Source organism: Zea mays, chromosome 8 (genome assembly GCF_902167145.1).
Source record: "Zea mays cultivar B73 chromosome 8, Zm-B73-REFERENCE-NAM-5.0, whole genome shotgun sequence".
Taxonomy (NCBI): Eukaryota; Viridiplantae; Streptophyta; class Magnoliopsida; order Poales; family Poaceae; genus Zea; species Zea mays.
Genome location: NC_050103.1, coordinates 7,072,150 through 7,084,128, shown reverse-complemented (window position 1 = coordinate 7,084,128; position 11,979 = coordinate 7,072,150). Strand labels below are relative to the sequence as shown.

At 42.2% G+C, this 11,979-nt stretch overlaps 1 protein-coding gene across 1 annotated transcript; it reads right to left on the bottom strand.

The window, feature by feature from the left end:
• Positions 1-962: 962 nt before the first annotated feature.
• On the bottom strand, positions 963-10,661 carry LOC100383213 (putative DUF1664 domain family protein). The gene is made up of 14 exons (NM_001175875.1): positions 10,507-10,661; positions 9,899-9,975; positions 9,684-9,761; positions 9,514-9,592; positions 8,893-8,963; positions 8,547-8,648; positions 3,078-3,167; positions 2,925-2,999; positions 2,798-2,830; positions 2,636-2,716; positions 2,327-2,380; positions 2,202-2,258; positions 2,051-2,125; positions 963-1,332 (listed from the first exon to the last, which is right to left on the bottom strand). Exons 1-14 carry the CDS (start codon positions 10,541-10,543, stop codon positions 1,177-1,179), a joined length of 1,065 nt encoding a protein of 354 aa, NP_001169346.1. The 5' UTR covers positions 10,544-10,661; the 3' UTR covers positions 963-1,176.
• Positions 10,662-11,979: the final 1,318 nt, after the last annotated feature.

The following is an 11,979-nucleotide window of genomic DNA, read 5'->3' as shown; positions in this document are numbered from 1 at the left end:
CGATATCTGAGTCTCATTCTTTACGATCAATTTTCATTCTGGAACATTTATCTATCTATCTATATCTTTTATAATTCTAGACCCAGTAACATTCTACCTCCACATATAAGTTGTTCACCAACTCATGTAATTACAACTTACTAGCGTCTGCAACTATCTGAACCCCTAACATGCATTTATCTGTCTACATCAATGTGTCACATTATCCGCCGCTATTAATTAATAGTTTATCTCTTTATACAAATAATTATATGTAATCTAATTTCATTCTAAATTATTTGCAATCCTTGCATCAACGCATAGGGTATGTTTCTAGTATCTTATATTTTTTACCTCCACTGCAAATTCTTTCTCAACATGCAAGTCATCCACATTCTCTCTCAATACTTACCAACATCATGTTCCACTAAATACCACATCATCTCACTAACTTTTAACATCTTAATGCAATCCATCGTCTTCACCTCCAGTCCTCCACTACATACATTTACCATTTTTAATATATAAAAAAATATATCGATCATCCATATATAATTATGATTATACAAAAAAAAACTCTGACTACACAACATTTTTGTTGCATCGGATTAGAGTTTAACGTTTAAAAATGGTAAATGTTGTGGTACAAAAATGTCTCGGATTTTAATAGTTGAGGTATCAAAGTTGGATAGTTTTGTAGTAAGGGATTAAAATTAGACAAAGAAAAAATTGTCCGCATCGTCTAAGATTATTTATAGATATAGGGCGCTTAATTCAGCAAAGAAAGCCCATAGCTCTGGGTGGAAATCCAACCGTGTATTCCAGACATGGCTGCAGCCTGCAGCTGCATACAGTGCATGCTATCCTAACATCAGCCAGCAAGTAGAGTCCAGTCCACCAAAAGCACAAACTTAGTTGTAATTGCTCCTTCCCAAACATGTATTCCAGCAGTACATTCCACTGCAATATACAATAGGATGTTTCTCTTCCAGCATCTAACCCAACATTAAATTTAAAGTTTGTATCTTGGCATCGAGGCATTGCTCTGCAAGGTATTAGTTCCTACAAAAATTCGCAATTCCCAATAGGAAAAGGGAGCCGTCCTTTTGGCAACTGCCCTATTACCTACTACCTACATATACAGCTCAAACTGCTGGTCTCCTTGGGAAAAAAAACACCTATCTGAGCACATACATCTCAGCTGGTGTAGTTCCTTAGAAACCCAAGCCCTCCAAACAGGGTTGAAGCACCAGATCTCCTGGGGCTTGGTTCTGCTGAGTTTCGCACGCCACTCGGCAACTCAGAGGATCCTTCCTTCATTGAACTTGCTCTGCTGTACACACCCGGTTGATCCTGCATATGTAAGGAGTTAGTAAAATCTTATGCTGCAAACTGAGTATAGGCAATTCATGGTTTAAGTTTAACAAGAAATTGAAACTCTTAATTAAATCGCTGCACGGATGCAAACTAATACCATCAGATCGAACACACTATCTCTACAAGTAAACACTCTGAATAAATCGTACTTGTCCAACTAGGTGAAAGGTGGACAGGGTTAAAGTTCAACAACAGACAAATCAAACATTGCATTTTTCTTAAAGCTATTACTATGCTTCTATATGAATACCTAAACCTATACTGGTTTCAGAATGTTATATATTACTAGATTTTACCATTTTTGTTATTGAAATGTAAAGTGTAAAGTGAAAATAAAACTACACCAACCAATGTACGTGGCAACACAGCAAGAAACAAAGTAGGCTCAAAGTTGATATGCTACAGAGAGGTATGTAGGTGACAACAAATGTATACACTTATTTCAGAAGTAAGAAATAAGAAACAAAACATACTATCACAATATATGACACGCGGCACACAATTGTCTTTAATATGTTCCATCTATCGAGTATATGTAACAAAATTATTTACCTTCTGTAAGCAGCATTTTCATAGACAGCAACAGCAAGTATACTAATTGTCTTATCAATGTGCACAGTGATCATTAGACAGAACAAACCATGAACAAAACTAATGTTAAATCACAAAGGACCTTAGTTGATATGTGTCTTACTCTTTTAGGTGGTATTGTAGTTCCAGCTAGCAAACTAAGACCCGATGCTGACATGACTGTAGATGAGCGCACAACCTACAAAAGCAAATTATATATCAGATGGGACATTACAGGTCAATTTTATTCTCTCAAACAAGAAATCAAACCTGACCTTAGGTGCCTCAATTCTAGGAGACTCCGGTTCCAAAGCCAGGGGTAAAGAAGCAACCTGTGTATGTGGGGATCAATTAGTGAAGATTCAAATTTTAAAAATGTAAGGTATCTCAATAATTTTACCCTAACAATTCTCTCTGAGGATTCAATAGCAGGACGAGAAGTTGATGATGTAACCTGAAAACCGTATGAGTAACAATCAGCAAGGATGAAACAAGATAGTTGTCAAATTCCATAAAACGCATCAAAGTAGGTGTCACTCGGAAATCTGTGCAACAACGGGCACCTACATTTTTGTTTACAATAAACGAATTTGTGCCTTAGGAAATTACAGGAGGACCGAGGTTCAAATTTCTCACAGGTCATAGGCTTAACATGATAGTGTTCACAATAAATTCATAAGCAGTGAATTAGGTATACGTGTTGACTTGCCTGACGAGTATCAGCTTTCGGGCTCTGATCCAATCTTTTAGTGAATTCACACAAATCATATATTCCTCGTGTTGTCCGATCCTAAGACATTTCAGTATGAGATTAGAAATATAATTGAGTCGCTGGGAGAAGAATGAGTCAGTGATGTAAATGTCTACATACTTGAGTATAAGCTAGGCGTCCAAGCTTTGTCTCCTGCAACACAACATGAAATCAGTTTGTAGTTAGCACTACAAGTGAATCAGTTCGTATTGAACAGAAAACAAGAAGCATGGTATAATGCACCTACCAGACTACGAACTACGAGATGAACTGTTTCCATTTCCTTCTGGAAGGCACTTAGATCTCCATGGATGATTGTAACCTATGAAACAGCTTTGTCAGTCTCCACTAAATTACACCAGATCTTGATAAAAGCCAAGCACATGGGTAAGCTTCAAACCTCTTCCTTTGTGGCTTCTGTAATTTCTTGGCATTCATCTAAACTACAATCTACACGATCAATCCTTCCAGCAAGATGTTTCTTTGCAACCTGATATGAAAATATTTCACATAAACAGATTACCAGATGCGACAATAAGAATCAGAACTGTTAGAGGTACTGTCATAGAATTAGATTGTATTGCATTGAACCCCATGGGCTCATTATATACAATGCACAGGACTAACACCCTACGTTAAAAGGCAATGCGGTCAGGGCCCACCCTTGGGAGGGGAGGAGAGGGGAGGGGGGGGGGAGGAGGGTGTGCAGCCGCCCAAGGCCCCCAAATAAAATATGTACTCTATAGTATATGGAGGCTAATCTCAGGTCTCAGCCAATCGACGATAAGATGTCTGCCCTAATCCAGTAATCATTCACGTGGCGTGGCCGCCGTCAGCACTCTGCAGAGTCTGCACTCGTCCGTCTCTGGTGATTTGGCGTGTGTGCATTTGCCATGATCTGCTCTGTGCCTCCGTCCGAGCGTCCTTGATCGCCGCAAGCTAGCAAGGGCGCAAGGCAAGGCAATACGCTTCCTCCAACTCGTCTACTCCCTCCATAGTTTATAGTTAATGGTTGTTTTATTGATCATATTCATATGTTCTGCGGTTCTGCCAGCCACATCCTTGGAATTTGGAAGCACATGGTTAGGGATGGTTAATTAAATATATCCCATGTCCCAGCAATAACAATTCGTCAATTCTATTTCTACTAGTACATTGAATATTTTAATACTTGCATCACAATTCTATTTAATACATTGAATATTTTTAATACTTGAATATTTTAATATTGTTGCATCTGCCGAAAGAAGCTTTTTAAAACTAAAATTATTGAAAAACTATTTGAGATCAACAATGACTCAAGAAAGGTTAAATCATTTGGCGACATTATGCATCGAGAATAAGTTATTAGATGAGATTGATATCAATAGTATTATCGATGACTTTGTATCGCAAAAATGTCAGAAGAAAGTTTTCATCTTGATATCAAGTACAAGTGTTTATAACTACACTTTACATTTGTCGTTTTATAAACATTAAGTAATTTTGTTGTGTTCAATATAATTTATTTTTGCACATCAAATGACAATTTCTTTAATTATACATTTACAAGACTTTATATATAAGTGTGTATATATTACTATATAGAGAGAGATGAGAAGGGCCTCTAGGTTAGTTTTCGCCTAGGGCCCCTAAAATACTAGGACCGGCCCTGAATGCGGTATAATTCATATCTAGATATATGCAGTGTTGGGTGAGCCTAACCCAACTACAGTTATAAGGCCCAATAGAGTTGCACGGCTAATTTCTACCACCACCCCGCAGTCTGGACGTCTCTAGCCACAAGAGATGCTTGAAACTGGATCGAAACTCCAAAAACACCATGGAGGGGAGGCCCTTTGTGAAAATATCAGCAAACTGCAACATCGTCGGAACGTGGAGGACGTAGACTTCACTGATGCCGACCTTTTCACATACAAAATGGAGGTCGGTCTCCATGTGCTTCATGCATTCATGTTGAACAAGGTTGGTGGAGAGGTAAACGGCACTGATGTTGTCGCAATAGATGAGGGTGCTCCGGGACAGTGCACGGTGGAGTTCCTAGAGAAGTTGACGTAATCAAGAAACTTACATCAACACCATTAGCGATGGCGCGATACTCTGCCTCAGAGACGATGTTCTAACACTTGCAGAAATAGGAGACAAGGTTGTCACCGAGAAACACAGCATAACCTACGGTGGATCGGCGTGTATCTGGACAACCCACCCAATCAACATCAGTGTAGACAACGAGCTCTAAGGCAGAGGAGCCCGTGATCTGGAGTGCCCTGAAGATAGCATAGAACACGCTTCATCGGCGTTAGATGGGGCTCCCGTGGATCATGCATGTGGAGACAAACCTGCTGAACATAAGCAATGTCAGGCCTGGTGAACGTCAGGTACTGAAGGGTGCTAGTGAGACTCTAAAACTGTGACGCGTCTTCCACAAGAGAGCTGGAATCGACGACGAGCTTGGCTTGAAAATCCAAGGTGTGGTGCAGGGCTTGTCTGTCATCCCTACGTGCTCAATAATGTCTTGCATGTATTGGCGTTGATGTAAATCATCGTTCCACTTAGATGATAAATAAGCGTTGAAGAGATCCTAGGTCCTTCATGGCAAATTCCTATTGAAGAGCCCAAATGGTGTATTGCAAAAGCTCTGTGCACAAAGATGTGAGGACAATATCATCAACATATGACAACCAGTATACCATCTCGATGCCTCGGCAAAAGATGAACAACGATGTATTGGACTTGACCTCAATAAATCATAGAGAGAGCAGATACAAGGCGAACCGACTCTACAAGGCTCAGGGTGCTTGCTTAAGTTCGTAAGAGACTTATTGAGATGACACACCTGATCAAGCTAAGACGAACCAACAAACCCAATATGTTGGTTGCAATAGACTATCTTGTTGAATGTGCCATACAGGAAGACATTCTTGACGTCGAGTTAATGTACTAGCTAGTCTCAAGTGAGCCAAGAAGAGGAACGTGCAGATAGTCATCGGTTTGATCATCGAACTAAAGTCTCGTCGTGATATGTTATGCTCTAGGCCGCTGGATGAAGCCCCGAAGAACCTAGCAAGCCTTGTAGCACTCTAGGGACCTATAAGTATGAAAATTGTGCTCAGATATCCACTTGTAGGTGACAACATTAGAACCAAGTGAGGCACCAAGACTTAGGTGTCGCTCGTCATCAGCATTTCATACTCTTCTGCCATAGCACGACGTCAATGAGAATCAGCAAGTGTGTTGTGGATGGACGTTGGGCCAGAAGACAAGGGCAGTAAGGACACCACAGTGAGGATCAACCAGTCCACGACTCTCAAAAGTTGTGCTTGACTCGTGTGGCCTTAGGTGGTGGTTGACAGGCGACGTGACAGACTCATCACCGACAAGGAGGGAGGTGTCTATCAGAGCCGAGCATGGGCGGCACATGCAGAGGATGGTCCCCATGGTCGTGGGTGGTGTGAGAGGCTAGTGTTGCAATTGTGCATGGCGCGGAAGAAGGCGGTGACATGGCCCCACGCGGGGCAAAGAATCGGGGCCACCCAGGGCTAAAACCCGATGATACCAGGGGCGCAAGCATCATGGCGTCGACATAGATGTATCTTGAAAGGGTGGGGGTCGCAATGGTGGAAACCGAAGAATCCGACTCAAATAAAAAATCATGGCTAGTTGGATGGGGTGAGGCAAAGGAGAATCTACCTCATCAAACACAACATGGCGTGAGACAATGATACAGTTGGAAGATGGTATCCCTTATGCTCAGAAGGGTATCTAAGGAAGACATACAGAGTGGAACGAGGTGCAAGTTTGTGGGGAGCAACCGCAAAAAGGTTGAGATAGCAGGCGCAACCAAAAACACGGAGGTGTTCGTAGGACAGGGGAGTACCAAACAAGGAAAAATGGGGGTAGGAGGTGTTGATGGTCTTTCTGGGGAGAAGATTCAACAAGTATGTCACATTTTGGAGGCTTTCAACCCAATAGCGTGCTGGAGCAGAAGCATGGAAAATTAGAGAGCAAATGACATTATTAGTAGATAATGCATAATACGCTTAGCCCTAACATTATGTGAATAGCTTCCTCAAAAAAAACATTATGTGAATAATATAGGGACATGACATCCATAGCAAAGTGTCATGGGTAAGGAGAAACGATCAAGTGGAAGCATTATCGAACTCACGCCCATTGTCGCACTGGATGGCCTAAATGGAGGAACCAAAGTGAGTGGAAGCATATGAGAACATGTGGACAAAGTAGTGTTTCAAACATGGAGGAAAGGTCCATAAGTAAAAATCATCAAGAATGGCCAAGTATTCGTAACCAGCACTGTTCTTAAGGTGTCGCCTAGGCGTCCAGGCGGAGGTCCAACGCCTAGGCGCCTTGCCCGCCTACCTCGCCTAGGCGTCCAGGCGGTGGTCCAACGCCTTGTCTCGCCTTACCGCTTTAAAAACCATGGTAACCAGACATGGTAACAACATGAGATGTCCACAGATCACAATGAACCAACTCAAACAACTTGGAAGCTCGACTGGAAGAACTAGAGAAAGGTAAACGGATGTTCATGCATGCTTTTTATCACATGAGATACCTAAAGCATTAGACAAACTAGACAACACATCAAAGCCAGGTGGCCAAGACATCGATGCCATGTAGACACAACAACAACAGACATGGCATAAGAAGGGGCAACACAGGAGTATATCTGGACGCGAGCGTGAGCATTGGTAGCCTCCTTTTCCACAGCTTGAGCCATGGCGGGCATGTTGTCGATCTTCTTGCGGAAGGTCGTGGCCTCCTCAACGCGAGCGCGCTCCTCGTCAGTCGATGAGGTCCCCATCATGGGTGCACAAGGAGGGAAGAGATGCTTGTGTGTTGCTGCGGCGACACATCACAAGGGGAGAGAAGGTGATGGCAACCCTAGAGGGACGGCTGCCCCGGAGAGGCAGCAGCCAAGGGAGGAGTGGAAGCGAGATTAGACCCGTGATACCATGTTAGATGAGGTATTATCACAGAATTAGATTGTACTGCATTGAGCTCCATGGGCTGATTATATGCAGTGCATAGGAATAAAACCCTATGTTTTTTTTACCAAGACGAACACCCTATGTTAGTATGCAATGCGGTATAATTCATATCTCCATATATGCAATGTTGGGTGAGCCCAACTCAACTACAGTTATAAGGCCCAACAGGCTTATACGACTAATTCTAACAAGAACACTTAGTTGTTACCATCAAAATAAATTACTCTAATAACTGGAGTCATATCCGATAAGCCAAGGAATCTTTTTCACCTTATTTAACATTTTTCTTCTTTCCTTTCAAAATATGGCATAAACACTTGAAACTATATAGAATTCATCTATATTTAAAAGTATGATTGGTATATGCTCATATAGATAATTTAACAAAACTAGACAAGCATACTCTATTTATTTGCTAAACACTTGCTCTCTCAAAGGCACATTTCCCCGAATTATCATGTAAGCCTACCAATTCCCCATTCTTTACTACCTTGTTTAATGAAGGTGTAATGGCCAACTTACTATGTTCTTGAGTTTGCTGGTCAAAAGTGCCACATATATGGACACCGAAGGAATACAAATGTAAGGTATAGAATCATAATGATCTAGGAAACAGCCATCGTAAGAACAGTTCTGTTGTGAATGATGTTTTAATCAAACAGCCTTTAATCTAATGAGGTGGGTGTTTGAGTTTAGGTGAACAAATGAAGAAAGTTAACAAATTTAAGAAATTTGTATAGCGCCTTAGTACTTATTTTATGAGGGTATGCATGAGATGTGTAGATCACTGCAACACACATCTGAGAACCTGAGGTCTAATAGTAATATCACAGTGAAAGACGGAAGAAGAAACTTACATTAACACTTTCTGAAACCTGATCCACTTGTTTCCCCACTACATTGCAAGCATCTGATAACCCACGCTTCGTCACAAACATCATATCAGAAAGTTTCCACCCCTGTAATCATCGAGTTAGCTCTGATGGAATTGAAACTGGCCAAACATCAAATGGTACAGTAGGGCTAGCATTAGCACAGTTTACATTGTATAACCATTCACTAAAACAGTGTACAACCATTCATTAAAATGAAAAGAAAGAAAACTTGCTGCCTGCAGTACAATCTAATATAGATTCTAATATTTGATTAATAGACCTTCTGAGCAATATTACCCTTTCACCAAAATAAAAACAAAAGATGTACCTTCCATCTTATGAATAAATAGCCAATAGCTCCTCCAATAACAACAGCTGTTATACCGTATGCACCAGGGCCTGCAACATGAAAAATTTGCTATCATCAGACATAAGTCAATGAAGTTACATTGAAAACTTAAAAGGATTAATTTAATGATGCACAGCTCTCCTGTGCGTTCAAGAAAAAAAACTTGAAAGGATAAAAAAATTAACTACTCTTAAAATAAAAGAAACCACCAAGTATTCTGTGGAAAAAAATATGTATCTATGATCGAGTACCAATGCCTAGTAAGCTAGGGCCTGTTTTGATCCTCTAAACTTTTTAGTAACTGAAATAAAGGGGTGAGGAAGCCAGCTAATTAGCATTTTATAAGAAGGGTGGTTGAATAGTTCAAGCTGGGCTGTTTGGATCAGCTAGAGTGTTTTTTTAGCATCTTTCTATTAGCTACAGCCTCAAGCTGAACCAAATAGGGCCTTCGAAAACAACAGGATGAACAAAAAACTTTTTGTGTTGATGAGCGGTTTTCAGATGAAGACCAGCAGGTAAAATATCATAGCGTGTAGAAGATATAGCACAGTATAAGTTAACTTGTAATAAACAATACAGCAAATCACAGAAAGCACTAACCAGGTCTACCATCAACAGTGACAATGGAAACATGATTTGATTTAGACAACATTTGCAGCTCCTCTCTGAGATGATTGACCTGAAACACTTGATCTGATGAGTAATGAACTAATGATACATGCAATTGGTGTTAAAGGATAGAAAAAAGCAGAAATTCGCATGCAAAAAACCTGGCTGAACAACTCAGCAGTATGTGGACTGCTGGTAGACGGCCCATCCTTGCCTGGCTTTGCACTCTTGGTCAAGAACTAAAGACAGGAGGATAAAGTAGGTGTGAGGTAAAACTAGCTTATATCAAATTAATTTAAGGAGGGGAGGGAGAAGCTGATGCCTAAAGTCTTAAAAGAAGAGGCATGCAGAGAGATAGGGCAGGGGGTGATGAGACCTTGAAAGCACCAGAGATTGCATCCCTGAAGTCGGGAAGGCCAAACTCACCGCCTGTAAGTACTGATCCGACAATTCCTGCAAAGGGAAGAGTGATGGTGACATGGTGTGACAATTAAGCATTCCTACTAGCAACAATGGCAACCGAATAATCTAATCATTGGTTGCAATTATTTGGGGACTGTTAGTCGTTTGCAATTTGCAGATCAACTGAACAATCTATTGCTTGGTTGCAATTATCAGAGGCTGCTAGTCATTTGCAATTTGCAATCAATAAAAATAACAAAACCAGAACGTATTCAATCTAAGGTGGGTGCTTGCTAGCTTGTGTAGCATGCAGGTAGCTCCCACAAACTAATTAACTGAACAGGCCATGTCGATGCAGTACACTAGAGTGGTATACACTAGATTAATCTGAAGTGGGTTCGGTTCGATTTCCCCACCCCAAGGGACAACATGCGTCGCGTACTCGCATGGCCGCTGGCCTAGAGCAAGGAGAAGCAGAAGAACCCTAGTAGGGGGTACAAGAATCCGCGCCACGCCCCCCCCCCCCCCCCCCCCCCCCCCCCCCCGACCTCGAATCGAAGATCACGACGGGTTGAAGCGTACCGGAGCCGATGACGATGGCGACGTTGCCAAGAACCATGGCCGATGACGATGGCGACGTTGCCAAGAGCCCAAGAACTGGTGGACTGCAGCGCCACCTCCGCTGCCTTTGTCTTTCGTCGCGTCGGCCCGGGACCCGCGAGAGGGGGTTGTTGTTGAATCCAGTAGTACCTCCGAAGGGGAAGGCGGCAGGGACGGCTAGTAGTTAGGGTTCGTGCGACAGTACGGGACGGTCAGGCTCGAGCCGGTCCGTCGTGACTCGGGACGCGCGTACCGCGCCCTTGCTGAGTGGATGGACGGGCACGATGCGATGCGGCTGTGGTGGCTGATCGAGACGAACGAGAGGCAGGCAGGAATGAGTGCTAAAAGGTTTTTTTGTCGACGGGCTCCATAGATTTCGGTGCTTCCTCAATCTTCTCCATCTCAGGGTATGATCGTGCTTTACACTCCATTGCATCATGCTTCATCATCTCGACCTCTTTTAATAACAAGGAGAGCATTGATAAGGTAATGCTCATCACCCAAGTGTACGAAAGCTTCTTCTAACAAACTTCTAATTTTGCATGCATCAGTTTTCACTTAGGATCCAAGATTGAGGAGTTGGGTTTGCAGCAGTTTAACATCTTAGCTGTTCATCTTGATTCCTAGCCTGGCGGACCTAGGATGTTTGTATAAGATGTGCCACAACAAATTTTCCGCGTGTAGAAGTTAAAACCTCAACTCATCAATGATAAAAAGGATTAGTGTTCTATGAAGCATGAGCTGCATAAGAGACAATATCATATTTACATCCACATATGAACGTGGAAAATAATTTTGCAGCACTAGCTTCAACTTTAAAACAACAACTCTCCCGTTAAATTCTTACTACCCTCTGAGAAACGTGTGCTACAGATTTGCAGGTAAATTTTAACTTCAGCACTTGCATTTTTATCTGATCTTCAAAATTTCACCATATTACCGGCAGTAATAAACTTTACACCACTTTTGCTACAATTCATAATTGCAGCACGGTTGCACATCAGGCTTCACGCATTCAATCGCATAGAGACCACATTCACACGGTAGCATAGGAGGCGTAAGTTGAGAAGTGCTTACCTAGAAGGTCGGCGTTGCGAGCAGTGACGATGGGCCACTGGCCAACGGACAGCCGAGGTCATGAGGGCGGGGAGACGAGGATCGGGCGTCGCCAGCTGAAAGGGAATTAGGCTTCCACCTTTTTCCTAAATAATTTTGGTGGTTGAATTGCCCAACACAAATAATTGGACTAACTAGTTTGCCCAAGTTTATAAGTTCTACAGGTACCAAAGGTTCACAATAAGCCAATAAAAAGATCAAGAGAAAGGGTTCAAACAAAGGAGCAAAGGAACAACCGAAGGCACCCTGGTCGGGCGCACCGGACTGTCCGGTGCACCAGGGGACTCCAAACTGAACTTCGCACCTTCGGGAAATCTCAGAGCCGCCGCACTATAATTC